We start from the raw sequence: 26618 nt of genomic DNA, 5'->3' as shown, positions 1-26618 counted from the left end.
GGCACTGGGAGGCCAGAGGAGGCTCCTGAGGGTGCCCGCGGGGGGCTGGGGGGTCCCGAGTGGGCTCCTGCGGGGCCGGGGTGGTCCTGGGGGGTGTCAATCTCCAGGACCCTCCTCCCCACCTCCTGATCTCCGCCCCGCTCTCCTCCCGCAGGGCATGAGCGGCGCCGGGGGCTCGGAGCGGCCGGAGCAGCGGCCGGAGCGGCGGCCGCGCGTGTTTCCCCCGGCAAGTCCCTGCCCGTGCGTGTCCGGCCGGAGCCCCCCGGCCGAGCCCCCGGGGGCCTCCTCACCTCAGGGGTTCCAGCCCCCCATTCCCCCTCGCCTCTCGATTGTATCCGTGTAAAATCATCTTGGGGGCACAACCGCCCCCCGAAACCCCCTTCCGAAGGAGCCTGAGCCGCCTTCCAGTGGGGCACAGGGGCGGTTCCCGGGGGGAATCCTCGGGGTTTGGGTCGGTTGGTGTCTGGGGTCTGTCCCGGGAGGTGACACTGGTTTCCTCTCTCCCCCCCAGATCCCAGCTCTGGGGCAGGATGGGGTCCTGCAGGCGCTGGTGCTTGGAGAGGGGCAGTGCTCGGACCCTGGTGAGCTTCTCCTGCTTCTCTTGGATCAATCCCTGTGTTTCCTGGTGGGAAGGTCACCGGGGGGGCTGGGAAGGACCCCAGGGATCCAGCGGGGAGGTCTCAATCAAATCCATTTGGTCCCAGCTTGTTCCCCAAGACCACCCAAGATAAACCTTGCAGTTGGGATTTTCCCTGGAAAAGGGGAAATCCAACTCCAGGATGTGCTGGGGGGTGTTGGGGGAAGGGAGCAAATCCCCCATCCCGTGTCTCCCACCCGGATCTGACCCTTGTGCTCCTCCCCTCGGGCAGGGATCAGCGAGGAGCAGCTCCGGGCCCGGGAGGAGTGGGAGGCTCTGGAAGAGATCCAGTCAGGTACTGGGAACAACGGGGGCCTGGCAGCTGGAAAGGTCTGGGGAGGAGGGAAGGACCTGGATCCCGGAGGGCAGGATGGGCAGGGGAGCACCTGGGGGGGTTATTTGGGGGCGGAGGGGCGGGAGGGGGTGGGAGACTCTCTGTTTTATCCCTGTTCCCCATGGCTCCACCCTCCTGGGGATCACTCTGGGGGGTCAAGAGTCACTGGGGGTTCAAGGGTCACTCAGGGGGAGCAGAGGTCATTGGGGGGGTCTAACCCCCTCCCTCTCTCCCTGCAGGGTTGGGGCGCACCTCGCCTGTGCCCCCTCCCCCGATTTCCTTCGCGGAGGCGCTGCAGCACTTCCAGAGCCCCGTCTCTCCCAGAGCCGGGTACGGCCCGGGGGCAGGGCAGGAATTAGGGCTGGGGGGCACCCAGCCCCCCTCCCCCCGGGGGCTCAGCCCTGACGGGTCTGGGGTCTCTCCCGCAGAGGAAGGTCCGGGGGCCAGGGCGCCGGGGGGGCCTGTCCGTGCTGCTGCGCTGCCTCGGGGGGCCCCCCCGGCTCCGGCCGCAGCTCCGGGGGGAGCGGGAGCTGGTGCTGGCCATGGCACAGTGTGAGTGGCCCCGGGTCCCCTCTGCTCCCGGCTCTGGGGAGCGCTGGATCTCATCCCCCTGCCCGTTCCCCGTGGACATGGCTCCGGGCAGGATCCCCCCAGCCCCTCCTGCCCCTCAGTCCGTGCACAGATGGGATGGGATGGGATGGGATGGGCTGGGAATCCCCCAGTCCCTCAGCATGGGGGGGTCATGTCTGCCCATCCCAGGGGTTCCCACACAGGGAAACCTTGGGACTGTGGGTTTGGGGGCTGAGGGGCCATTTTAGGGCACCAAGGGGGTTTTGAAGGTGCCAGGTGGTATTTTTTAGGTGCCGAGGGGCATTTTTGAGGGGGCTGTGGTTGGGTTTTGGGCACCAAAGGGCATTTTTTGGGCACTGTGGGATTTCTTAGAGTGTAGGGGGTGTTTTTTGGGCACCAGGGGGTGTTTTTAGGTGCTGCAGGGTGTTGTTTGGGTGCCAAGATGCATCTTTTGGGTGCTGAGGGCTGAGTTTTGGGTAGCCAGGAGGTGTTTTTTCGGAGCCAAGGGGCGTCTCTTGGGGAGCTGTGAGTATTTTTAAGGTGGTTTTGGGCTCTGGGGTGGGTTTTTGGAGGATGGTCTGTTGTTTGAGGCGCTGAGGGGCGTTTTGGGGGCAGCGGGGGCTGTTTTTGGGGTGCTGAGGGCTGGTTTTGGGTGCCGGGGAGTGTTTTTTAGATCCCAGGGGTGTTTTTAGCCACGTGGGGCGTTCCTTCCCCCCGGGGTGTCCCTCCCTCCCCCCTGCCAGGCGCCCTGGATGACTCGGAGTGGGTGCACATGCGGATCCTCCAGACCATCTACCGGCAGCTGACTCACTCCCGCGGGGGCTGCCCCCGCTATGGGACACACTGGGAGGAGCTGGGATTCCAGGGTAGGACTGGCAACGAGCTCTGGCCATTCCCAAACTCCACCTGAACCTCCCCTGGAGCAGCTCTGTCCTATCCCAGCTCCCTCAGCCACTCCCTGTGCTCCAGCCCCATCTCCATTGCCCTTCCCTGGACACGCTCCAGCACCTCAGTGTCCTTCTTGGACCCCAAAATTCATCCCAGGATTTGAGGTGCAGCCTCACCCCAATCCTCACACTCCTCTCCGTATGCCTACAAAATTCCCAAGGGCACCCTCAATCCCTTTATTCATAAAGATAGTAAGTCAAACTGGCCCCAGTACAACTGGACTGCTTGGCCAGGTCATCCCAGTACCACGTGCCTAAAAAAGCTGGTAATTCCTGGAAAAGTGTGGGAGCAGGAGTGTATCAGGGGGAGCAGGGTTGGTTAATGCCCAGGTGAGTGAGGTGGTGGCCCCATTAGAGACCTTCCCTGGAAGCTTTCCCTCCAGAAAGGGAATCCCCAGGATTCCTGTACCCTGGAAGTGCAGTGACAGGGAATAAACAGCCCACGGAATGGAAGGTGACAGGGAGTGACTCCATGCTGTCCCTGCCCCCCCAGGTGTGGATCCTGGGACCGACCTGCGTGGGACAGGAATGCTGGGGCTGATGCAGATCCTGTTCTTCGTCCTGGACTCCCGAACATTGTCGCTGGCCAGGGAGATCTTCCAGCTCTCCCAGCATGAAACCCAGGCACGGCCTTCCCCCTCCTCCCTGCGGGGGGATCTCCCTTGGAATTCCCAGTGCTCTGGGAAAGGGAAGAACAAGAACCTCTCCAGGGATTTTTTTGGGATGCTGAACCCCCTCAGGCTGGTGAGGGGAGGAAGGTGGTGCCCAAAGAGCCCTGATCCAGGCTGGAGCTGAGCTCCAGGTACTGGATTTGTGCTGGGAATGGGATTTTAAAGATTTGATCCTGGCTTAGAGTAGGATAAAAGGGCTGGAGAGTTGGGCAACAGGAAAATGGAAGTGAGTGGAGCCTGTCTCCTTAAATTCCACATTTTAGTCCAGGTTTAAGCCTGGGATACAAGCTCGGCTCAACCGTCAGCATTCATCCGAGCCTGGATCCATAGAGCTGTTATCCCAGTACGTGGGTCTGTCACCCATCCCGTGGGTTTGGGGCCACACAGATCTGGTGTCAAAGGGTTGGAGGTGCCAGAGGGGAGGAGGGTTTTCCATCTGAGCTGCAATAACGCCGGAATTCTGGTTCTCTCGCAGAATTTTCCCTTCTGCATCATGTCCGTGAACATCACCCGGATCGTCATCCAGGCGCTGCGGGAGGAGCGGCTCTCCCGGTGAGGGGGGGCTGCTCTGGGCTCTCAAACCGCATCCAGGGCCCCTCCCGGCATGTGGCCAAGCTCCTCTCCCTGTTTTCCAGGGAATGCAACCGCCGGCAGCAGGTCATTGGGGTGCTGAACGACCTCTATGCCGCTGCCTTCCTGCGGCTCTTCCGCCTCTGGAAGCGGCAGTGCGGGACTGTCGCCGACGCCGGGTCCTTCCTCAAGGGTTTGTCTTCCCGGCTTTTCCTTCTCCTTATTTTCCCTGGGAAAACAACCCCAGGACAACCTGAAGACCCCCCACTGTGTTCTCAGCGCATCCGAGCCCAGTTCCAAGGGCTGTAATGCCCAAGAAGCCCAAACATTCCTCATTTAATCCTCACACTGAGGTTTTCCACAATATTTCCCTATCCCAGTGCTCCAAGGGGTTTTTCCTCTCCCCCATTTTCCATTTCAGAGGGATGCTGTGCCAGGGTGGCTTGGGGTGGGTGACATGTGGGGACGTTCCCTTCTCCCCAGGCTCACACAGAGCCATAGCTTAACCCCAGTCCATGAGTTATTTATTCCAGAGGGGATTGGTGTCCACAGAGCTAATGGATCCCCCGGAAATGGGGATCCACCTGGCACTGCTGAGTCCATCTTCCCTGGATTCCAGTCCCAGGGGGTCAGGCTGGTGCTGAGCTGGGGGTGGAGAGGAGCTTCCCATGCTCCCTCATCCCAAGGAAAACACGATTACACCCTTTCCAAGGGAAAACATTGGGATGCTGGGTCTGTTGGGCGTCTGACACCATCCAGGTGCTGTTCCCCTCAACCTTTTTCCCCTCTGATCCTTCCAGAGCTGGAATTATCCACCAAAAAGAAGCCAAGGCAGTTGCTGAGGTCCCTGGAAGCCTATGTGAGCCACAGCCTTCAGCCTTCTTCCCCTCCCTCCTCTTCCTCCCAGATCCACTTCACTGGCATCTGTGACCCTGTGGTCGAGCTGGAGGGAGATTCCCGACTGATCTGACATGGAGCAGGATGCTGCACAGGGAATTCTGATGGTGGATCAGCCCTTGGAGGGGGACACACCAGTGTCTCCCTTGGTTTGGGGGCTCAGGAAGGGCCAGGAGAGGTCACAGAGCCAGGATTCACCTCCTCCAGGTGGAAATCTCTGGAAGTGAAGGAGGAAAAGGCAGTGGAAGGGGGGAGATTCCATGAACCCCCCAGCCTGGCACTGGGATAGTCCCTCCATCCATCCCAAGTGCAGGGTCCCCGCTGTCCTTACCTTCCCCAGGTGGAGCTGAGGGTGGTGCCAGGCTCCTGGATCCCATCCCGGCTCCAGCAGCACCTGGGGGGAGGGTAACCCCCCCTTTGGGCTGTGGAGGCTTCACTGGGGGCTGGGGGGGAGCAGGACCGGGGGAGATGGTGTGGCCCCCCCAGCTGGGGACCCCCAGGGTCACCATGGGGTGTCAGCACCCAAAGAAGTTACTAAAGGGGGGGAAATGAGTGTTTTGGTGGAAGAGTTTTGGATTTGCTGCTGGATTCTGTGGGATCCAGAGGGGGATGGCGAAGCAGGAGCGCCTGGAGCCCAATTTGGGGTGAAATAGGGGTGAAAAAGGTGCTGTAAAGGAGAGAAATGAGGGTTGAGAGCTGCAGGGAGGAGCGTTATCCCCTCTGGGAGCAGCTCTGTGCCAGTGCTTGGGAATGTCCCCAAACCCCTCAAAATGGCGAAAATTCCCCAAAGCCGAAGTCTGGAGAGAAATGAGGGCTTTGGGGGAGAGAAGTGGGGGCTGGTGGGAGAATGGAGCATCATGGCCCCCAAGCCCCCCAAAGGACAACGATTCCTGGGGGCTGGGAATGCTGCTGGATGGAAAAACATCCAATAAATGGGCAAAAAGTAGCCTGGAATTAGGGATTTGCCTTCCTGATTCTGAATTATTGTGGGAATTGGGATGGGGGGGAACCCTTTGGGGGTGTTTTGGGGCAGGGGTGAGGTGAGGCTCTCACAGACCTGGGCTCGGTGAGGCTGGGGGGGAAGGCAGGTAGTGGGGGAAGGGATGTGGGTGCTGGGAAGGGACATGGGTACCAGAGGGGAATGCAGGTACTGTGGAAGGGATGTGGGTGCTGGGGGAGGTCCCAGGGAGGGTTGCAGGTACTGGGAAGGGATGCAGGAGCAGGGGGTTGGGTGTGGGATGCAGGTACCAGGGAGGGATGTGGGTATTGGGGGATGCAGATACCAGGAAAGGGTCCCAGTTCCCCGGGAGGTTGCAGGTGCTGGGGGGCAGGAGCAGAGCCCGGAGCGGGACCTGCCGGGGCTGATCCCCGTCTGTCCCCTGGTGCCACCCAGTTCCACTCCAGGGCCAGGGCTCAGCACCCCCAACCCGCTCCTCACTCCTAAAACCCCACGGAGACCGGAGACAACAGGACTGGCAGTGACAGGGACAGACACGGACACTGGGACAGCAATGACAGGGACACCAGGACAGACACGGACACTGGGACAGCAGTGACAGGGACACCGGGACAGACACGGACACTGGGACAGCAATGACAGGGACACCAGGACAGACACGGACACTGGGACAGCAGTGACAGGGACACCGGGACAGACACGGACACTGGGACAGCAATGACAGGGACACCGGGACAGACACGGACACTGGGACAGCAATGAAAGGGACACCGGGACAGACACGGACACTGGGACAGCAATGACAGGGACACCGGGACAGACACGGACACTGGGACAGCAGTGACAGGGACACTGGGACAGCAATGACAAGGACACTGGGACAGACACGGACACTGGGACAGCAGTGACAGGGACACTGGGACAGCAATGACAAGGACACTGGGACGGAGACCAGGACCTGCACCAACAGCAACAGCAGAGTCAGGAGTGACAGTGACACCGACAACGGCACTGGCACCAACGCTGGCAGCAGCACTGGGATGGGCAGTGCCAGTGACCCCAGGACGGGCACCAGCAGCAGCAGGAACGGGCTGTGAGGTGCGGGCTGGGCAGCAGGGGTGCAGGCAGAGGTGTAGGGCAGGGCGTGGGCAGCACAAAAGACTGTGGGCAGGGGTATGGGCAGGACAGCACCAGTAGGGCCCAGCAGGCAGGGAGCAGGGGGCTGCAGGCAGGGACCGCAGGCAGGGCCATCAGACAGCATGTCAAGGGTCCCCCTCCTCCACTGCCCCACACCCCTGTCCCCCTGCACCCCAGGCCACCCCTTAGTGCTGCCCCCTGCCCCCAGAGCCAGCAGGTCCATGGGGAGCCCCAGGGGCAAGTACTCGGTCCAAGTCACAGCTGCATCGGTGCCACTGTCACCATCCTCATCCTCATCACCATCCTTGTCCTTGTCACCATCCCCATGCTGGTGGTCCTGGTCATGCTGTGGGTGCCCTGAAAACCACCTTGGTGGCCACTGTCATTGTCCTCTTCTCAGCCAACGTGGTTGTGGGCTGCTGGTCCTTTGGGAGGACACAGTGTGAGGGGGCCCTGGCCTTGGATGGGCTCTTCTGCACAGAACCCCTGGCCTCCAGGGACTCCCCGGCCACCGCAGACCCGAGGCCTCCATGAACCCTGCAGACCCCCTGGGCACCATAGACCCTCAGTCTGGGGGGATTTGAAGCCCCATGAGGTGATGAAGGAGTGATTTCTAGGCTGTCAGCCAACCCCACATATTACAAGTAGTTCTACAGGGGAGCAAACAAGGACAATTGTCCTCAGAAACCCTCCCATGGTGAGCGGGGACCCCGATGTGCTGATTGGACCATCCCCCAGGGAAGTCTGTGCTTCCCTGGGGCCTGGGTAAGGAACATTCCTGGTCTGGTCTGGTCTGTCTGGCTGACTGTCCCCCTCCAGGAGTTGCCCAGGTTGGCAGTGATGAGACTGAAGGGAGAAGCCCAAGGATACTTATAGGGACTTTAGGGCATGGGGGCAGTTGGCCAAAGGAGGAGGTGCCCAGCTCGTGCTCTCAGCTCCCCCAGCACCAGGGCAAGTACTGAGAGGGGCAGGAAAACTGCCCTGATGGATCCATGGCAGAGGCTGCTGCCATGGGCGGCATTTGGCGGTTTGACCCTGGGGTGGTTTAGGTGGCCCTGGACCTGCTGGGAACAGGCTCCACCTGTCCCAGGGGGGAAAAAGGTTCTGGGCCATGAGCGGGTGGAGCTGATTGAAGGGGCTTTTCACCGGGTTTGGAGGGGAAAGAGGATAAGCCCAGGCTGGGCAGAGATGAGCCTGGGGGCATCAGGCTGGTGTTGGGGGTGAGAGTCCAGCTCAAGAGCAGCTGCACCACGTGCAGGAGCCACGGAGCAGCAGGAGAGCTCTGAGGTAGCTGCCATCACAGAAGGGTGGGGGGATGATGGGCATGACCTCAGTGCTGCCCTGGATGGCTCTGAGCTCCTCAGAAGGAGGTGCTGGGGTGGCTCGGCAGGTCAGGGGGTGCTTCTGCTGTGCTGAAATCATGAGATGAAGGTGATAAGGCTGTGGGCAAAGATCGGGGAAGGGCTGCAGGGTGGGTGTCCCGGGGGAGGCTGGTGGACCCCACCCAGGACAAACAGGTAGAGGATCTGCTCAGCAGGAGCCTCAAGGTCACCAGCCCTTGTACTCCTGGGGGACTTGGACCTGCTGGAACCCCCCCGGGGGAAGAGGAGACGGCCCAGGAGGTACCCAGAGGGTGTGGAAGAGAACTGACACAGCTGGTGAGGGAACCAACCAGGGCAGTGCCTCACTTTCCTAATTAACTTTTCTAATTAATTGTTTTAATTAATCATCAGCAGTGTAATTTTTCACTTTAGCAAGAGGTTTTTTAAAGCTGCAATTGTTAGAAACTAGTCTGGGAAAATCACTGAGACTTAAAGTTTTGCTAAACCAACTTCGACATGCCTCAATGAACAAAGCCTAGGGGAGAGAGATAAGTTGCTGAGAACTGGATACCAGGAATTCAAAATTTATAGGCTACAAGAACATGCAGAAACTACAGATAAAGAAGAAACTAACAAAGCGAATTCAGAATCAGTCTACTGAAATGCTCCCTATCTGGGAAAAAGATAATAAAAAGACTGAAAATGTGGACTAATTAGCATGAGAAGTGAGAAAGTAATAATCAATAGAATATAGAATATTACTTATTTAAGGGAATTATGTAACATAACCAATGAACATGAATTTCTTTGTTAAAAATGTATAAATAACGAAATGTTTTGAAAGTGGGTAGGTATGTTGAGTGGAACTATCCCCATGCACCCCAACACTGTGACTGAACTAATGCCTGCTTTCTAATACTAAAAAAATAGTGTTAGAGAGTTTGATTTATCCCAATGTTTTTACTGAAAACTGGACCTACTGTTAGTGAGCAGAGAAGGGCTGGGGGGAAATGTGCTGGTTGGAGCTGTCTTGGGCACCACCACCAGAAATGATGGAATTTTCCATCCCAGGTGAGGGAAGGAGAGACAGAACCTTCCCCCCCCCCACCCCGGATCAATAAATCCACGAGGCATCAGGTCCCTGGGCCCCATTTATGACTCTGGTGCGGGGGGTTACAACTGGGTGAACTGGTGAATGAAGGCTCTCAACTTCTCCCGGTTGGAAGCAGACTGGAAAGGCTGGGAGAGCTGGAGGAGGGGTCCAGTGGGGGTCTGCAGCTCCTCCAGCACCTGGGGGGGCACAGGGAGGTCAGGGAGGGCAGCAGGATGTTGGGGGGCTGGGGGGTGGCTGTGCTTACCCCCATGTCCTTGAAGCTCTGCAGGGAGCTCAGGGCCAGGCTCCTGTCAGGATACCCTGTGGGGAGAGAAGTCCCGAGGGAACCCCCAAATCCCACCCCACGGGCACCCCCAGCCCAGTCTAGGGGGGCAGTGACCCCCAAAAGCAAGACCCCCCCCCCCCCCCGACTCACCATCCTCATCCTCATCCAGGAATTCCAGCAGCGCCTCCACGTAGTCTGCCTCTGGAATTGGGAGGGGTGTCAGATCCCAGCTCCTGGGGGGCTCCAGCCCTCCCAGGGTCCCCAGGGGTTCCCCACTCTGGAGGGTCCTACCGGGCTGGGGCCAGGGGGGTCTCTCCAGGAATTCCGCAGCCCGGCCGTAGCTCCGCAGGACGGGGCTCAGGAGGCGGCAGAGGAAGAGGAGGAAGCCGGGGAAGCCCTGGGGCTCGCTGAGCTGGGGGGACACACAGCTGGATTTGGGGGACACCCCCTCACCCCAGCCCAGGGGGCGGTGGGGGACCCCAGTACCTTGTAGCAGCGCTTGGGGACCCTGTCCTCGCTGTCACTGTCGCTGTCATCGGTGAAGTCCCAGCAGGAATGGCCCCGGGAAGAGGGTCGGGGGGCCACGTCGCAGCCCCTGCACTCGCTCTCAGGCTGCAGGGACAATGGGCTGTCACCTCAAAGCCACCCTGAGCCCCAGCAGGGACCCGTGTGTGTGCCAGGAGGGCTCCTGGGGTGACACCCACCTCCTCCTCCTCCAGCAGCCCCCCAAGGACGAGCTTGTCCAGGATGTCCAGGCTGTGGCGCTCGGGAGGCTGGCAGGGCTGGGGACACAGGAGAGGGGTGACAGGCCACCCGTGTCCCCACCTGCAGCCCCAGCAGGTGGGGGGTGACAGGCCACCCTCGTGTCCCCACCTGCAGCCCCAGCAGGATGGGGGGCAGCAGCAGCAGCACCTCCAGGATCTTGCGGAGCAGCTCCTCCCGGCTCAGCACGATCCCGGGGGGGCCGCAGGGGGTCCCCAGGATCGGCAGCACCTCCAGCAGCAGGGCACGGATGGCACAGGCTGACAGCACAGGGCTGTCACCAGTCCCCGCTGTCCCCAGTTCCCCACGCGTCACCAAATTCCCCAGCATTCCTGATCCCCGCTGTCCCCAGTGCCCCCCCGCTGTCCCCAGTCCCCCCCCAACATCCCCATTCCCCAGTGCCAACAATTCCCCAGCGTCCCTGGCCCTCGGCATCACCGATTCCCCCAGTGCCACTGACCCCTGGTGTCACCAACCCCCCCGCAGTCCCCAGCCCGCAGTTTCACCTTCCCCAGTCCCCGCTGTCACCAACTGCTGACGTCTCCGATCCCCCCAGTGCCCCCAGTGCCCGGCACCCCCATCCCTGCTGCCCCCCGTCCCCGCTGTCCCCAGTGCCCCCCGGCTCTCTCACCCCCCGCCGCCTCCCCGCCCAGGCGCTGCCGGATGCCCCCCGCCAGCCGCACCAGCTGCCCCCGTGCCGAGGCCTCCGGGGGCCCCAGCCCGGCCCCGGGGGGCTGCAGCTGCCGCAGGCTGTGCAGCACCAGCGCCCGCAGCTGCCCGCGGAATCCCACGGCCCGGCCCCGCAGCAGGAGCTGCTCCAGCAGCCCCGAGAAATCCCGCATCAGCCGGGGCAGCAGCACGGCCTGCGGAGAGAGAGGGGGGATTCCCGCTGGGAATGCTGCTCTGAGGGAGAGGGGGGGATTCCCGCTGGGAATGCTGCTCTGAGGAGGATGAAAGGGGATTCCCACTGGGAATGCTGCTCTGAGGGAAGGGAAAGATGAAAAGCTCCTTATCCACCTCCCGGTGCCTGTGGAGCAGCAGCGCCGCGGTGATTCCCACAGCCATGATGGCGGAGCAGGCACTGGAATCTGCTGGGGGGGAGAGGGGCTCGTTATCCGGGGGGTGATGAACCCCCACCCCCATTCCCCAGCAGGGAATGCCATCCCAAGGGATGCAGGGACCACCCGCACCCCTCACCGCTCAGTGTGTGCAGGCCCAGCGCCGTCACCAAAATCTCCTCTTCTGTCCCCACACCGGCACCCAAAGTGCCCACATTCCCCACATCCGGCACGCTGGGACATTGGGGGGAGAGGGCTGAGCAAGAGGAGCCGGGAGCAGAGATCCAAGGGGAAACGCTGCCCGGGGCTCAGCTCCTCACCACGTGCCAAGGATGGTGGGAAGCAACAGCTGCTCCGGCCGATTCCCGCTGAGCGTCGGCCCCACCAGGTTGTTCTCCACAAATTCCTGGGAATGAGCAGAAAGGAGCCTGGGGGTGCTCACAGCCCTCAGCACCATGAGCTCACTCAATCCCTGCAGCCCCAGGGCTGGGAGGAGCCCAGATCACCCAGCATAGATTCACTGGATACCCTCAGACACCCCAAACCCACCAACATCCTGGGAACAGCCCCCCAGTGCCAGGATGGATCCGGGGGCATCCCCAGCTGCCGTACCCGTAAGGAGAAGGGCTGGGAGAAATCCACCTGGGCACAGCCACGGGGCCGGCGCAGGGCCTGGAATGCTGCCCGGAGACACGCGGCGATCCCGAGGGGCTGAGTGGGCTGCGGAGAGACGGGATTCAGGGATTAGGGTTTAGGGGGATGCCACTGCCAAGGGATGCTCCCGCAGATTTGGGGCAACACCACTCCCCAGGGATTCTCCCGCAGATTTGGGGCAACACCACTCCCCAGGGATAACCCCAGACATTTCGGGGAACACCACTCCCAAGGGATAACCCCAGACATTTCGGGGAACACCACTCCCCAGGGATAACCCCAGACATTTCGGGGAACACCACTCCCCAGGGATAACCCCAGACATTTCGGGGAACACCACTCCCCAGGGATAACCGCAGAGATCTGCGGGAACACCACTCCCCAGGGATAACCCCAGACATTTCGGGGAACACCACTCCCCAGGGATAACCCCAGAGATCTGCGGGAACACCACTCCCCAGGGATAACCCCAGAGATCTGCGGGAACACCACTCCCCAGGGATGCTCCCAGGGATTCTGGCGAGCACCGGTGACCCCCCTGACCCCCTCTCACCGCTCCATCCCGCCCCGCTCTGCCGGGAGCCACGTCGTAGGCAATTCCCACCGGGACAATGCGCACGTCAGGCACGGCTCCGTCCCGCAGCGCCCGCAGCACCCGGAGCAGCCAGCGCCGGGCGGGATCCGAGAGCTGCAGCAAACCCAGGGGCTCCTCCAGGAAGATGACGAGGGGCTGGCGGCTCCGCAGCACCTCCTGCACGTACTGGGGGGACACTGGGAGTACTGGGAGCTGCCGGCACCTCCCCAAGCGCTCCAGGGTATTTTCCAGCCCCGACCGCACCTACCGCATCCAGGACAGCGCCCGGCAGCCCCTCATCCCGCTCGCTCCGTGCCTGCGCCATTCCCGAAGGCAGGAAAATCCCTCCCAGGCGTTGCAGCAGGGACCTGGGGGGCAAACACACCGTGGGCACACACTGCATCCCCCTGCAGCCCCCGGGAACATCCCACACCGACTCCTTACCGGAGGCCAGGGCTGATCCGGGTGCCCACTGTCACCCTGGGGGCCCCGATGCCCTGCGAGAGGAGGAGGAAGGACAGGAGCGGCCCATCCAGCTGGGATTGCTGGGTGCACAGGAACACCAGCGGCACCTCGGGCTGCAAGGAAGGATCCCGGGCTGAATTCCGGCCCTCCCGGGCAACGGGAGCACCCGGCCGGGCTCCGTACCGTCCTGGCAGCCCGGAGCACCATCTCCAGCTGCCCCCGCTGCAGCTGCACGCTCAGGAACAGACGGCTCAGCAGCTTGGGGAGCATCCAGTGGCACAGCCTGCAGCAAAACTGGCAATGAGCAACCCCGCGGGCACGGGGCGGCCCCCAACCCCCCAAACACTCCCACCCCCTGCCTCCCCTGCCTCACTTGCCACAACCCAGCCTGCCTCAAAATTCCCAGCACAGCTCCCACAAAGGCAAATGCCCACTTTTATCACACAGCAAAGGTTGGATGGCATGAGACACCTCCTTTCCCCTGGCAACCAGAGCTGCCATCAGTTATCCCTGCATTCCCCCCAAAACGATCCCAACATGCCCTTATTCCCTGAGCAATTCCTTCCCTTTAAGGGCTTGGAGGGATCATTTTTTCCCACTGGATCAGACCAGCAAGGAAGCCCTGAATTCCCACTTCTCAGGGACAGGAGGGGGAAGGCAGTGGGGAAGGGAAGGCTCCCTCTGGTTCCCACCCTCCTGGAGGGGTTGGATTTTCCCACTCCAGCTCCCCGGAAGGAATTGCCAGAAGGGCCCCAGAAGCTGTGGGGGACTCCGAGGGCAGCGGGCCAAAGAATCCATGGGCAGTTCCCAAAGGAGCCCAGAATATCCCCCCAAGGATCCCAGAAAACCCCCAAGCCATCCGTGTGCATCCCCCCAGAAGCCCAGAGGACCTCCCAAAGGATCTGGATCCATCCCCCACAGAATCCCAGAAGATTTCCCCAAAGGATCCCTGACCTCAGCAGGAGAGGGGACAGCGGTGCCTGGATTTCCCCCAGGATCCGGCAGATCTCCTCCTTCCAGTGCCGCCGGGATCCCTCATCCCCTCCGCATCCACGGGCCCGGCTGGAGGCAACATCCTGCACCCTGGGGGGGAAGGGAAGGGGGAGCACCCTGGGATCCGCGTGCCGGGATCCAGGGAGCCTCGGCGGCATTCCCGGCATCCCACTGACCCGAGATCCAAGGACTAAACAGGATCCCCCAGGAATGGGGGCCCGCCCCTCACGGGCTGAGGGTGATCCCGGGATCCCCCCAATGCTCCCACCCACCTCCTGCTGCCGCAGATCTTCCCTGGGAGCTCCCTGGGGGTCTCCGATGGAATTTCCCATTCCCAGGTGGCGAGGAATCCGCAGACCCTCCGGACCAGCCACCCCCGGAACCTGGAGGGGACACACAGGGAGAACCTGGAGGGGGGACTTTTCCAGGGGGATCACCCCCCCCAGAATGCCCCTTTACCAGGATTTGGGATTCATCTCCGTTTTACAGTTAGGAATTTGGAGGTGATGCTCCAGGCCGCCCAGCAGGAAGGAAACCAGGCATTCAGGCCATCCCAAATCACGGAATTTTCCCAATCCTCCCCACATCCACAGAGAGTGGGGTGGGACACAGCTTTGGGATATCCCAGAGCGTGTAGGAAGGGACGGAGTGGGACAGGGGAACTGCATTCCCTGGGATCCCAAGGGATTCGTCTAAGGGTTTCAAAGCTGGAGCTGGGAATATTTGGAGCTGAATGGAGGATAATGATCTGATGTGGGATAAAAACCAGCACACAATGGTTAATCCAAGGATTCTTCCCAAAGGGGAGAGGAGCCAAAGGGATCTGGCTCTTTTCCCTGTTCCCGGGGAGCCAGGCTCACTCCCAGCGATACCGGCTGGAGCCAGCGAGAAGAACAACCCCCCCAACTCCACCTTCTTCCCATCAACACTCCAAGTTTTCCTTCAAGAAAACAACAAATGACCCCAGATCCTCCATTCCATGGCTGGACCACAGCCCAAGCCCTCACAGACGCCACTTCCAGCCTCCCAAAATACGATTCACGAGCTCGGTTTGGGATAATTTGGGAGCGGGGAGGATGGCGAGGGATTCCCATGTGGATTTGGGAGAAATCTGGGGAAAAGGGACGTTTTCCAGCTGTTTTCCAGCACGCAGCTGATCCAGCCTCACCGTGTATCCCTCTCCGTCACACGGCTGACGTCACAGAATCCCAGAGTGGAGAGATCCTCGGCATAGAATCCATCCTGGGAGGAAAAGCAGGATCAGATCACTGACAACGCGGATCCTCGGCACAGGGATCCTGTCACCACCATGCCCCTTCCCAAACTCTCTCACCCAGCTCCTGGGGGTGCAGGTCTGGCAGCAGCGCCCCAAAAACGGACGGTGGTATTTTCCCAGGAACGGGATGAAAACTTCCAGGTTTTGGTCCGAATTGCTGATCCAGGTTTTCATCTGAGGAGGGAAAGAAAAACAGGAAGGGGGGGATGGGACAAACCCCGGGAATGCCAAATGTGGGTGGATACACCCCAAAACATGCTCATGCTGTGAGGTATCCTGATATTGGGCAGCAAGAGAGGAATTTGAGCTGGGATAAACTGGTGTCACACCTGGGAGATGTGTGTGGACACGGATCAACCCAGATCCCGTGCAATCAGTCTGGATCTGGGGGGATCAGCACCCGGAGGCGTGGGGCAGTGGGTTCTCCAGCAGGATGAACCCTCAGAGACACGTTGGGTACCCAGATCCAATGGGATTAATGCAGATCCAGTTAGATCGGTTGGAAATATGGGCATGAGGGGGGCAGTGAGATCCTGGGGACCCCAGAGCCCTCGTCAGCCCCCTCCACCCCCACATCTGGAGCCATGGGGTGCCTCGGAACACCAGCATCCCAACCACCAGCCCCACAAATCGGCATCACCCCCTCCCTTTCTCTGGGGTGCGGGTAAGGAATTTTATTCCCTAAAAAGGAGGAAAAAAGAAGCAATTTGGGTTTTAAATGTCGGGTGGGGGCAAAGGAGGCAGGAAAAGAGGTTGCGGGGGGGACCCCGCTGGGGTCAGGGACCCCCAGGATAGGGGGGATTCAAGGTGGGAAGGGCCTGGTGGCAGTGGGGGGTCTCCAGGGTGTCAGGTACCTTGGGAGGGTGTCACAGGTGGGGGGACACCCCCAAACTGGAGAGCAGAGGTGCTGGGGCTTGAACGTCCTGGGAAAAATCCCGGAGATAGAAAGGGGTGGAAAGTGGGAATTTGGCAGGTTTGGGGCACACGGAGCAGTCTCTGGGAGAGGGACCCCCCCGTGTACCCCACAGGGAACTGGGGAGGGGGGTAACACAGCCGACACCCCTCGAAGAGGGATTTGGGGTTAGTAACACCCCCCCCCACACACCCCACAGGGATTTGGGGTGGGGCAGCACACCCCACATCCCCTATAGGGCTGGGGGGTAACATACCCCACACCTGCCCCCCACAGTCCCTACAGGGCCCGAGATGGGGGGGCAGCACCCCCTGCACAGGCCCCACAGCCCCCAGAGACCCTCTGGGGGGAACACACCCCACACGGGCCCCGCTGCCCCACAGCCCGGGGGGATGTGCCCCAGCGCCCCTCTGCAGCTTTGGGGGGCCCTGAACCCCCCCCGGCCCGGGGGGCTCGGCCCCACAGGCCCTGCACGGCTCGGGGGCTCACACGCCCCGCACCCCCGGGGGTCCCCCGGCCCCGCTCACCGCCGGCCCCGCCGCTCCCGGCCCGGCCCGGCCCCGCTCCGCCCCCGGGCAGCGCGACCGGAACCGGCCCCGCCGGAACCGGCCCCGCCGGGACCCCCGGCCCCACACGGGGCTCAGCCCACCAGAGGTACCGGCAGGGCCCCAGCGCCCCCTGTCCCTGTCCCCGAGCCCACCCAGGTCCCAGCACCCCCGGGCACAGCAATCCCAGCCCCGGGGGGGCCCTGGCGCGCCCCAGGCCCATCAGCCCCCCAGCCCCGCTCCCCGGCCCAAGGCCCCGCCACCCCCAGGCCCAGCTCTGGCCCCCCAGAGCTCCAAACCCCACCAGCACCAGCAGCGCCCCAAGGGGCTCAATCGCCCTGAAAACACCCCAAAACGCCCCAGTTCAGCTGCTCTGCGGCGGGGACCTCGCACCTGTGGGAACGCCCTGGGAGCAGCACCCGGGAGCTGGGATAAGGGAGGGAATAGGAATGGCTGGGAAAAGCGGAAAAACAAGCAAAGGCAAAGGAAAAAGGGGAAGGAAGGGGGGATAGGAAAAGACAAGGGAAAAGGGGAAAAATTAAAAAAGAGGAAAAATTAAAAAAGAGGTTGAAGGGGAAGAAGGAGAGGTAAGAAAAAAAGGAGAAAAGATGAGAAAAAAAGCAGAAAAAAAGGGAAAAGGCAAGAAGAAAGAAAGAAAGAAAGAAAGAAGAGAGAGAAAGAAAGAAAGAAAGAGAGAGAGAGAGAAAGAGAGAGAGAGAAAGAGAGAGAAAGAAAGGAAGAAAGGGAGAAAGGGGGAAAGGGAGAAAGGGAGAAAGGGAGAAAGAGAAAGAGAGAGAGAAAGAGAAAGAGAGAAAGAAAGAGAGAAAGAGAGAGAGAAAGAGAGAGAGAGAGAAAGAGAGAGAGAAAGAAAGAGAGAAAGAAAGAAAGAAAGAAAGAGAGAAAGAAAGAAAGAAAGAGAGAAAGAAAGAAAGAGAGAAAGAAAGAAAGAGAGAAAGAGAGAGAGAGAGAAAGAGAGAAAGAAAGAAAGAAAGAGAAAGAAAGAAAGAAAGAAAGAGAGAGAGAGAAAGGGAGAAAGGGAGAAAGGGAGAAAGAGAGAGAGAGAGAGAAAGAGAGAAAGAGAGAAAGAGAGAGAAAGAGAGAGAGAGAGAGAGAGAGAAAGAGAGAGAGAGAAAGAGAGAGAGAGAAAGAAAGAAAGAAAGAAAGAAAGAAAGAAAGCAAGAAAAGAAAGAAAGAAAGAAAAAAGAAAGAAAGAAAGAAAGAAAAAGAAAGAAAGAAAGAAAGAAAAAGAAAGAAAGAAAGAGAAACTGATAGGAAGAAGGGGGGAAGGTCAAGAAAAGCAAATAAGACAAGAAAATGGGGGAAGGAGAAAAAAAGGAAAATGCAAAGGGGAAAAAAGGCAAAATAGGGGAAGATGAGAAGTACTGGACAATTAGAAAAAAGGCGGGGAAAAAAAAGAAAAGACAAGGAGAAAGAAAAAGAAAAAATGCCCACCTGTGGTGGTTTGACCTGGGTTGGAGACCAGGTGCCCCCCAAACTGCCCCATCCCTCCCCTCACCTGCACAGAGCAGAGGAAATACAAGGAAAGGCTCCTGGGGTGGGATAAAGATGGGAGGGGTCACTCACTGCCCCATTACTGTCACAGGCAGAACAGACCCGATTTGGGGAAATTAATTGAATTTGTTAGCAATCAAATCAGAGCAGGGGAATGAGAGGTCAAACAAATCCTAAAAACACCTTCCCCCACCTCTCCCTCCTTCCCGGGCTCAACTCTATCCCTGCTTCTCTCCCTGCTGCCCTCCATTGGCACAGGGAGATGGGAATGGGGGTCACGGTCAGTCCATGCCACGCTCCAGGCTCTGTTCCTGCCCCTGGGCACCTGCAACCCCCTGAGCACCTGTGACCCTTTCCCAGCACCTGCATCCTCCCCAGCACCCACATCCTCCCCCAGCACCCACATCCTTCCTCAGCACCCACATCCCATCCCCAGCACCCATATCCCATCCCCAGCACTTCCATCTCTTCCCAGGCCCCACATCCCTCCCTGGTACCCACAGCCCCCCTCAGCACCCCCGTTCCTCCCTGCGGGTGACACTGGGCTCTCGCCCTATCCCAGGGGGTCACTGGCACAGGTCAGTCTATCCTCTGGCAGCTCAAGCTGCTGCCTCACCAGGGGATCCCAAATAAAGAAATCCCTGGGCAAGGACACCCCAACAAGCTCCACTGCCCCTCCTTCAGCCCAGACCAAGAGCATTATCAGGGCCTGGAGGCTTCTCGCTCTCCGTTGCTTTGCTGTTTTTTCCCAAGGGGCTGCCACGTGCTCAGCTTCACCCCCTCTGAGGGGAGTTTTGGGGGGTCATTGGACTGCAGTCCATGGGTGGAACATGGTGGTTACAGCTCATGCCCCGCCATCCATGGGCTGGAAGCTGCAGCTTTGTGTATTCCAAAGACTGGGCATGTTCCAATCAGCAGCTCCAGCTTTCCCTTGGATCCATCTCTGCCTGACACAACACAGAGAAAGTTCATCCCGCGGCCTCACAACTCCAGTTCTTTATGTCAAGCAAGCACTGAGATGCTTTCCAATGGAAAATGTTCCACACAGAAGGCCTGGAAGCTGAGTGGGTTGGTTCCATATCGATCACATGCCTTGCACCCCGCTCCTCAAATGTCTGGCCTGAGTGCACTGACCCTCCCCAGACTGCTGGGCAGCTGGTGCTGGAGGCTTAGAAGAAGTTTGGGGCAACCCCCATCCGGTGCCCCCAGCCCATGTCATGGGGCACTGCCCCTCGGGGGTGTTCCCTGCAGGGTCTGTCAGGTACGTGGGCAATGGCACCCTGGGGTGAAGCCGTGGACCCCCGGGGTGTGGAACAGAGCAATGGAGGGGCTGCAGGTGTGATGTGGATGTGGGTACAGGTGTGATGTGGATGTGGCTGCAGGTGTGATAATGGAGGGGCTGCAGGTGTGATGTGGGTGGAGACACTGCGGAGCTGTCAGAACCCTGGCAGAGGAGGGAACTCAGTGGTACTTTGTGGCTGATCAGCTGCTCAGCAGCTGAAAACCAGGCAGAGACAGGAACATGTCCTGCCCCTGAATCAGCAACCTTGGCAAAATCCCTGTCCTGGCACTGCCCGTGTCCCATCCCAGGGTTATCTCAGGTACTATCCTGAGGTACTGTAATGGTTGATAAAGGCGAGGATAAATAATTTGCTGATAAAATTGAGTTTGTAATAATAAAGTTTTCAATGATGTGGTTAACGCTTTACTTAGGTTGCAAAATGTTAAATTGCAAAATGTCAAACCTCAATGTTGTGTTGCCATGGTAAGATGTATCCTGTTATGCTAGCTATAATGCTTTAAGTGCACTTATAAGGAAGAAAAAGCATGAAGCAAAAAGGGGGAGTCGACTAAAGGGTCCAGAAAGAGGATCTACTGCCTTCATCCGGGGATTGCGACACGGCGGGAATTGAGGACTGCTGACTAACCAGACTGTTGGCTGACCCCTAGCAACAGAATAAGGTCCACACAGTGAGAGCCAGTCATGAAGGAGAAAGAGACTAAGGGGGCGGGGATTGCAACAAGTATAAAAGAAGCGGGCTTTGGCTTTTTGAACTTGTGGACCGTTGCGGAGCAAGAGTCTCCTCGGCCTCCCAGCACTGTTTTGCTCATTTGCCTTCAATAAATTTTGGGATTTCAAATTTTAAAATTATTTGTGGTCTCTGACTATAACAGAACCCCCACATGAGCTCCCTTGGTTAGAACATGGTGCTAATAATGCCAAGGTTGCAGGTTCAGTCCCAATAGGGGCCATTTGCTTAAGAGTTGGACCTGATGATCCTTCAGGGTCCCTTCCAACTTGGAATATTCTGTGACCCGTTGTTGTACCCACCCCTAAGGGACAACCACCCCTCACTGAGTAAGATGTATAACTAACGTCACTCAAGTTCCACCTAAATATAGAGAAATAGCATAAAAATGAGTTACAAATGGGGAGGAGAAGACTCCACTCTGTTACCTCTGAGGTCACTCACCGGGCTGAACCTGTCTCTGCCCCATAGGGGCCCATTGCATAAGAACTGTACTCTGTGTGCTGAAGGATTGTCTCGAGCCAGCTTTTATTGGGAATTAGAGATTGTCAGTGTATTGCTTTGAATTAGGGAATCTTGGAACCTTAACCTGTCCCAATTTTATTAAGTGTTACTCTGTAAACTCTTACTGTGAGTCCTTCACAGGTGCTGGCACTCGCTGGCAGTGGGTGAAGGTGCAGAGCTGGGTGGGGTTTTTGTGTTTGGGTGTGACCCTGAACAGTTCAGTCAAACCCCCTCCAACCCAGTGGACTGTTCAGTGAAGGATCCCCATAATGGGATGGGACAGACTGGTTGGGCATGAGGCTTTCCTGGGTCACCCCCAGGGACACACACCCAAGCCCACTGTGGGATCAACAAGGCACCCCCAAACCTGCCACACCCAGCGGCATCCCTCCCCAGACCCATCATGGGGTCCCATCCCAGGTACCATGGGATTCCTCATGGCCTCTAGTGCCATCAGCCTCATCCCTGTCCCAAACACCCCTGGGGACACCAATCCCAGCCCTGTTACGGGGTCCTGTTCCCACCCCACGTCCCTAACACCCCTAGGGACATGAACCCTCCTGTCCCTCATGCCCAGTCCCATCCCAGGTCCACCATCACCTACGTGGAGAGACCCACCACTGGCCAAGGCTGAGCCCAGCAGTGATGGCAGCAACACCTCAGGGATGTGGAGTTACGAGGGAGGAAAAACTTATTGGGCAGAAGGAATTGGGGCAGAGAAGAAAGGAGTTGGAATGTATGAGGGAAACAACCTGGCAGACCCAGGCCACTGCAGGAGGGGATCCAGGCGCCGGAGCTGAGATTCCCCGGCAGCCTGTGGGGGCCCAAGGGGGAGCACAGACCCACCTACAGCCCTTGGAAGAGCCCCCACCGGAGAAAGGGGATGCTGCAGGAGGCTGTGACCCCATGGGAAGCCTGTGCTGGAGCAGGGTCCTGGCAGGGATTTGTGTCCCATGGAGTGAGGAGCCCATGCTGGGGCAGGTTTGCTGGCATGACCTGTGACCCCGTGGGGATCCAGGTTGGAGCAGTTCCCGAGGGACTGACCCCGTGGGAAGAACTCATGGTGGAGCAGGGATTGTGTCCTATGGGAAGGACTCACGCTGGATCAGGACAAGGACTCCTCTCCTCAAGGGAGAACCATGGAATGAACTGACTGTGACCCACATTCCCGTCTCCCTGTGCCCATGGAGGGGAGCAGGGAGAGAATTGGGATTGAAGTTGAGCATGGGAAGGAGAGTCACTGCTGAGCTCAGCCTTGGCCAGTGGTGGGTCTCTCCACAGGAATGATGGTGGACCTGGGATGAGACTGGAGATGAGGGACAGGAGGGTTCATGTCCCTAGGGGTGTTGGGGACATGGGGTGGGAACAGGACCCCGTAACAGGGCTGGGATTGGTGTCTCCAGTGGGGGCTGCAGCTGGTGCCCAGGGATAGGGGGCTGCTGTGTCTGGGGACAATGGGGCCGGGGGTGGGAATGGGCCCCTCTGATGTCACTGGGTCTGGGACTGATGTCCCCAAAGGGAATCAGGAACTCAGAATGGGGAGCTGAGGGGGGGCTGACAGCCCTGGGGGTGTTTGGGACCTGGGATGGGGCTGGGATTGATGTCCTCAAAGGTGTTTGGGACAGGGATGAGGCTGATGGCCCTGGAGGCTATGGGGACCCCCATGGTACCTGGGATGGGATCCCATGGTGGGACTGGGGGTAGAACTCATGTTCTCAGACCATGCTGGGTCTGGAGGGGATGTCCCTGGGGATGCCAGGTTTGGGGATGGCTTTATGACTCCACAGTGGGCCTGGGTTTGTGTCCCTGGGGGGGCCAAGGGTGGGGACTGAGGGGTGCTGGGGGTGGGCCCCATCCTGGGTTCGCTGCCAGTACAATCCAGTCGATTGTGCTGCTGATCTTTATTTAAACGCTCCTGCAAATATTCTACTGGCTTCTGCCCGGCTGTTGGGGCGCTCAGAGCCGGCTCTCGAAGCTGCGAGGCGCCTGCGGAGAGAGGAAGCTGCTGAGGCCCCGCCACGGCCGGGGGTGCAGGGTGGGTGTGAGGGTGCGGAGCAGCACTGGGTGCCCCGAGGGGTGTGGGCACCCGGCTGCACAGGGGAGCTGTGGGCACAGAGAGCTCTGGGCAGAAAACGGGGCACCAGCTCACAGCACAAATCTCTGCTGAGTTTGGGCAGTGGCAAACTGGGCACCCAGAGCACCTTAGCTCAGAAAACCCCATGGCTGCTCTGGCTGATAGCAGCCATCCAATACCAGTTTGGCAACTCCCCCCAGGCCCACCAACTCACTCTGTCTTGTGCACCCTGTACCCATGCAGGGAGCACCTTGTGAACAAATATGAAAATAGTCAGACCGATGGACACAGCCAAAATGAAGTCTTTGATATAAACAAGCCAGGCAGTAACAGCATTTACTGCCTCTGTGTTTGCCGTGCCCACCGCTGCGTTCCAGGTGGTCCTGCTGAGTCTCCTCTTGTCCGCACCTGGAGGAACAATTATGCACATCAGCGTGTCCTGCACAGCTTTGGCCACCTCATGGGAGGGCTCACATTGCCAGAAAATGTTCTTTCCCACTTTGTCGGCATCTCTGAATGAGGGAATATCCTGGGTGGCAACATTTCTGTGGCTTCAGTAGAAGCCAAGAAAACTCTCAAAGGCCTTGCAAGTCCAGGCTCTCCAGAGCCTCTCTCTCTCTCTCTCTCTCTCTCTCTCTCTCTCTCTCCTCTCAGCTTCGCTTGCACTCTGGAGTGGCCACAGTCCAGTTCTCCCAGTGTCTGGCTTTGCTCCCCATTCCTGGAGATCCTTAACATTTGCCCACATTTTCTCTTACTCTTGCCCACCTTCCCTTTCCAGGCTTGGTTGGTGCTGCCTGGATGGACTCTCCCTGTGGGACACACTGTCCCCCTGTCACATGACAGGGGAGATTTCCTCAAACCCTTGGTGTTTGATTGGTCTGTCAAGGCCTCAGGAAGGTTGAGAGCCTCATGCTCAACCAGTCTGTCCCATCCCATTATGGAGATCCTTCACTGAACAGTCCACTGGGTTGGAGGGGGTTTGACTGAACTGTTCAGGGTCACACCCAAACACAAAAACCCCACCCAGCTCTGCACCTTCACCCACTGCCAGCGAGTGCCAGCACCTGTGAAGGACTCACAGTAAGAGTTTACAGAGTAACACTTAATAAAATTGGGACAGGTTAAGGTTCCAAGATTCCCTAATTCAAAGCAATACACTGACAATCTCTAGTTCCCAATAAAAGCTGGCTCGAGACAATCCTTCAGCACACAGAGTACAGTTCTTATACAATGGGCCCCTATGGGGCAGAGACAGGTTCAGCCCGGTGAGTGACCTCAGAGGTAACAGAGTGGAGTCTTCTCCTCCCCATTTGTAACTCATTTTTATGCTATTTCTCTATATTTAGGTGGAACTTGAGTGACGTTAGTTATACATCTTACTCAGTGAGGGGTGGTTGTCCCTTAGGGGTGGGTACAACAACGGGTCACAGAATATTCCAAGTTGGAAGGGACCCTGAAGGATCATCAGGTCCAACTCTTAAGCAAATGGCCCCTATTGGGACTGAACCTGCAACCTTGGCATTATTAGCACCATGTTCTAACCAAGGGAGCTCATGTGGGGATACCTCAGGATAGTACCTGAGATAACTCTGGGATGGGACACGGGCAGTGCCAGGACAGGGATTTTGCCAAGGTTGCTGATTCAGGGCAGGACATGTTCCTGTCTCTGCCTTGGTTTTCAGCTGCTGTGCAGCTGATCAGCCACAAAGTACCACTGAGTTCCCTCCTCTGCCAGGGTTCTGACAGCGCCGCAGTGTCTCCGCTCTGCTGTGGCTTCGTTCAGTCTCCCTTGGACTGTTGTGTGGGGGAGGTTGGGTGTGCTGACTGTGTTCCATCCAGGGAGCAGCAACCATATTTTTCCCTATAACTTCTGTGCCATTATCTTTTTACCCTCAGTGGCCTTCCCACACCCCCTGAGCAGGACTTGGGGCTGGACAGAGAGCATGGGGGGAGTGCAGATGTTTGACCAATCACCCCTTGGAGTGAGATGGACAAAACCCCTCCCTGTGTCAGGGAGGGCCACCTCCAGCTCTCCCTCCACAGCCCAGCACCCACACTCTGAGGGGACCACTCGGGCCCTCAGGAGACACCCGAACCTCGCTCTCCCTCGCTGCCCGTTCTCCAGCATGGGCAGCGCTTGCCTGCTCCCAGTTTTCAGGTCTTGTCTCCCATGTATGGCCCCTGGCAGGACTGCCCAGTGCCTGGATAATTTGGAAAACATTCCTCTAGCCCAGAGTGGGGCCTTCCCCAGGACTGGCCAGCACTGCCAAGGATCAGGGAAAGGTAAAGCCTCAGCATGGGTCAGGCACAGAGGCTGCAGGAGGACGGTGCAGGGTCCCCCCAAGCCGTGCTGGACCCATCGGTGCAGCCCTTTGGACCCCAGTTCCCAGGAGGGATCCCCTCTGTTGTGCCAGGGCCTCCAGGGCCTCCTGGCAAGCTCTGGGATGCAGGTGCTGCAGGAAGGACATTCAATCCAGTCGCATTTCCTGTGATCTGTTGAGTGGGGTCCAGGTGACCTAGTTCCCAAAAGGGCAAAGTTGTGAAATCCCTGAGAACAGGATGTGGGGGGCAGTGAGCCTCTCCCCACATCCACAGAGGGTCTGAGTGCGTGTTCCTGGCACAGTGACGGCCACAACCTCCCCCGTCTCGAGGTGACAGGGACCCCGGTCACTCCTGGCTGCTGGCCGAGCTCTGGCTCTGTGCTGACAGTTTGGCTGCTGACACAAGGAGCAGCAGCAGCAGCAGCAGCAGCGGGGCAGGGCCTGCAGACACTCGGGATCTCGGCGGATGCTGCCGGGTGGCCGAAGGACAGCGATTACCTGACACTCCTGTTGGCTGAACGGCCCCGGTGTTTTCCCCAGGGACTGGCACTGCCTGATGGTCTTCCTGAGGTGCCTCCTTATCCACAGGCTCACGCTCCAGAGCTTTAGAGAGAAAGTGTGTCAGCTGAATTGCAAGTCCCCATTCCTCATGGGGGTCTGCCAGAGCTGGGGGCTGGCCCTGGCCTGCCCACCTACCCACTGCCCACGGTCGCCACGGAGCAGCCCTGACACCCCCGGCTGGCAAGGCCACCAGGAGGAGGATGAGGGCCAGGGCCCACCGCGCCTGCACCATGCTGTCACTGTTGCTGCTGACACAGCTGGTACTGCTGGAACTGCCACTGCTGGCACTGTCACTGCAGGCACTGCAGGCACTGCTGGCACTGGCACTGCATGCTGCCACTGCTGGCACCGCTGGCACTGCGGCACTGGCACAACTGACACAACTGGCACAACTGACTCAACTGGCAGTGCTGGCACTGCTGTTGCTCCTGCCATCGCTGCTGGAGCCTTGAGCAGGAACCAAACTCTTCAACAAAACACCCAGGAGGATTCTTGGTCTCCTGCCCAAGCCTTCAGCCACCTCCAGAGGAAGTGAGTACACTCTTGGTGGTGCCCAGGAGGAATCCTGGGAGGCTGCCAGACATGAACTGGCCTCTAACACGGACCTACCTAGCTGCATCTGCAGCTACTGCCCACGGCTTCAGTTGCTGCCAGACTGTTATAGGTTATAAATTCCATAGGGGAATTTTTCTTCCCCTCCTGCACTCTAAGAAAAAACGGAGTGAATGGGGGAAAGGAAGTTAATTAGCTTTACAAAAGATCTGGCCGAATTCCTAGCTAATGGCCCATCAGAGAGGCTGGGGGGAGAGGAGACAGAAGTTTTAGGAGGGGAGAGGCAGACAGCGGACTGGGGATCTGGCTATTTGGCTTCTCATCCTAGTCAGCTCGGACTACTGGCCTCAACTTGCCTGCAAGCTGTCTCTTGTCTCCAGCCCGGATCTGCTGTGTTTCATC

At 58.9% G+C, this 26618-nt stretch overlaps 2 protein-coding genes across 2 annotated transcripts; one reads left to right on the top strand and one right to left on the bottom strand.

Annotated features, from left to right (window-relative positions):
- The first annotated feature begins 13 nt into the window (after positions 1-13).
- LOC135403623 (ELMO domain-containing protein 3-like) lies at positions 14-5585 on the top strand. Its single transcript, XM_064637817.1, has 10 exons — positions 14-226; positions 512-581; positions 870-932; positions 1211-1301; positions 1402-1523; positions 2285-2407; positions 2982-3112; positions 3635-3711; positions 3795-3922; positions 4530-5585. The coding sequence occupies exons 1-10, from the start codon at positions 158-160 to the stop codon at positions 4697-4699; spliced, it is 1044 nt and encodes a 347-aa protein (XP_064493887.1). The 5' UTR covers positions 14-157; the 3' UTR covers positions 4700-5585.
- Positions 5586-8753: 3168 nt separating this feature from the next.
- Positions 8754-16335, bottom strand: LOC135403622 (glycerol-3-phosphate acyltransferase 2, mitochondrial-like). The gene is made up of 21 exons (XM_064637816.1): positions 16059-16335; positions 15262-15378; positions 15097-15170; positions 14201-14311; positions 13890-14018; positions 13119-13218; positions 12915-13048; positions 12739-12838; positions 12450-12656; positions 11855-11962; positions 11563-11648; positions 11382-11476; positions 11202-11272; positions 10816-11047; positions 10296-10444; positions 10127-10204; positions 9909-10034; positions 9714-9834; positions 9573-9623; positions 9402-9457; positions 8754-9333 (listed from the first exon to the last, which is right to left on the bottom strand). The coding sequence occupies exons 2-21, from the start codon at positions 15376-15378 to the stop codon at positions 9217-9219; spliced, it is 2262 nt and encodes a 753-aa protein (XP_064493886.1). The 5' UTR covers positions 16059-16335; the 3' UTR covers positions 8754-9216.
- Between the last annotated feature and the right edge of the window lie 10283 nt (positions 16336-26618).

This window comes from Pseudopipra pipra, chromosome 28, assembly GCF_036250125.1.
Source record: "Pseudopipra pipra isolate bDixPip1 chromosome 28, bDixPip1.hap1, whole genome shotgun sequence".
NCBI lineage: Eukaryota > Metazoa > Chordata > Aves > Passeriformes > Pipridae > Pseudopipra > Pseudopipra pipra.
Note: the sequence above shows the minus strand (reverse complement) of the source record. Positions and strands in the feature narration are given on the sequence as shown.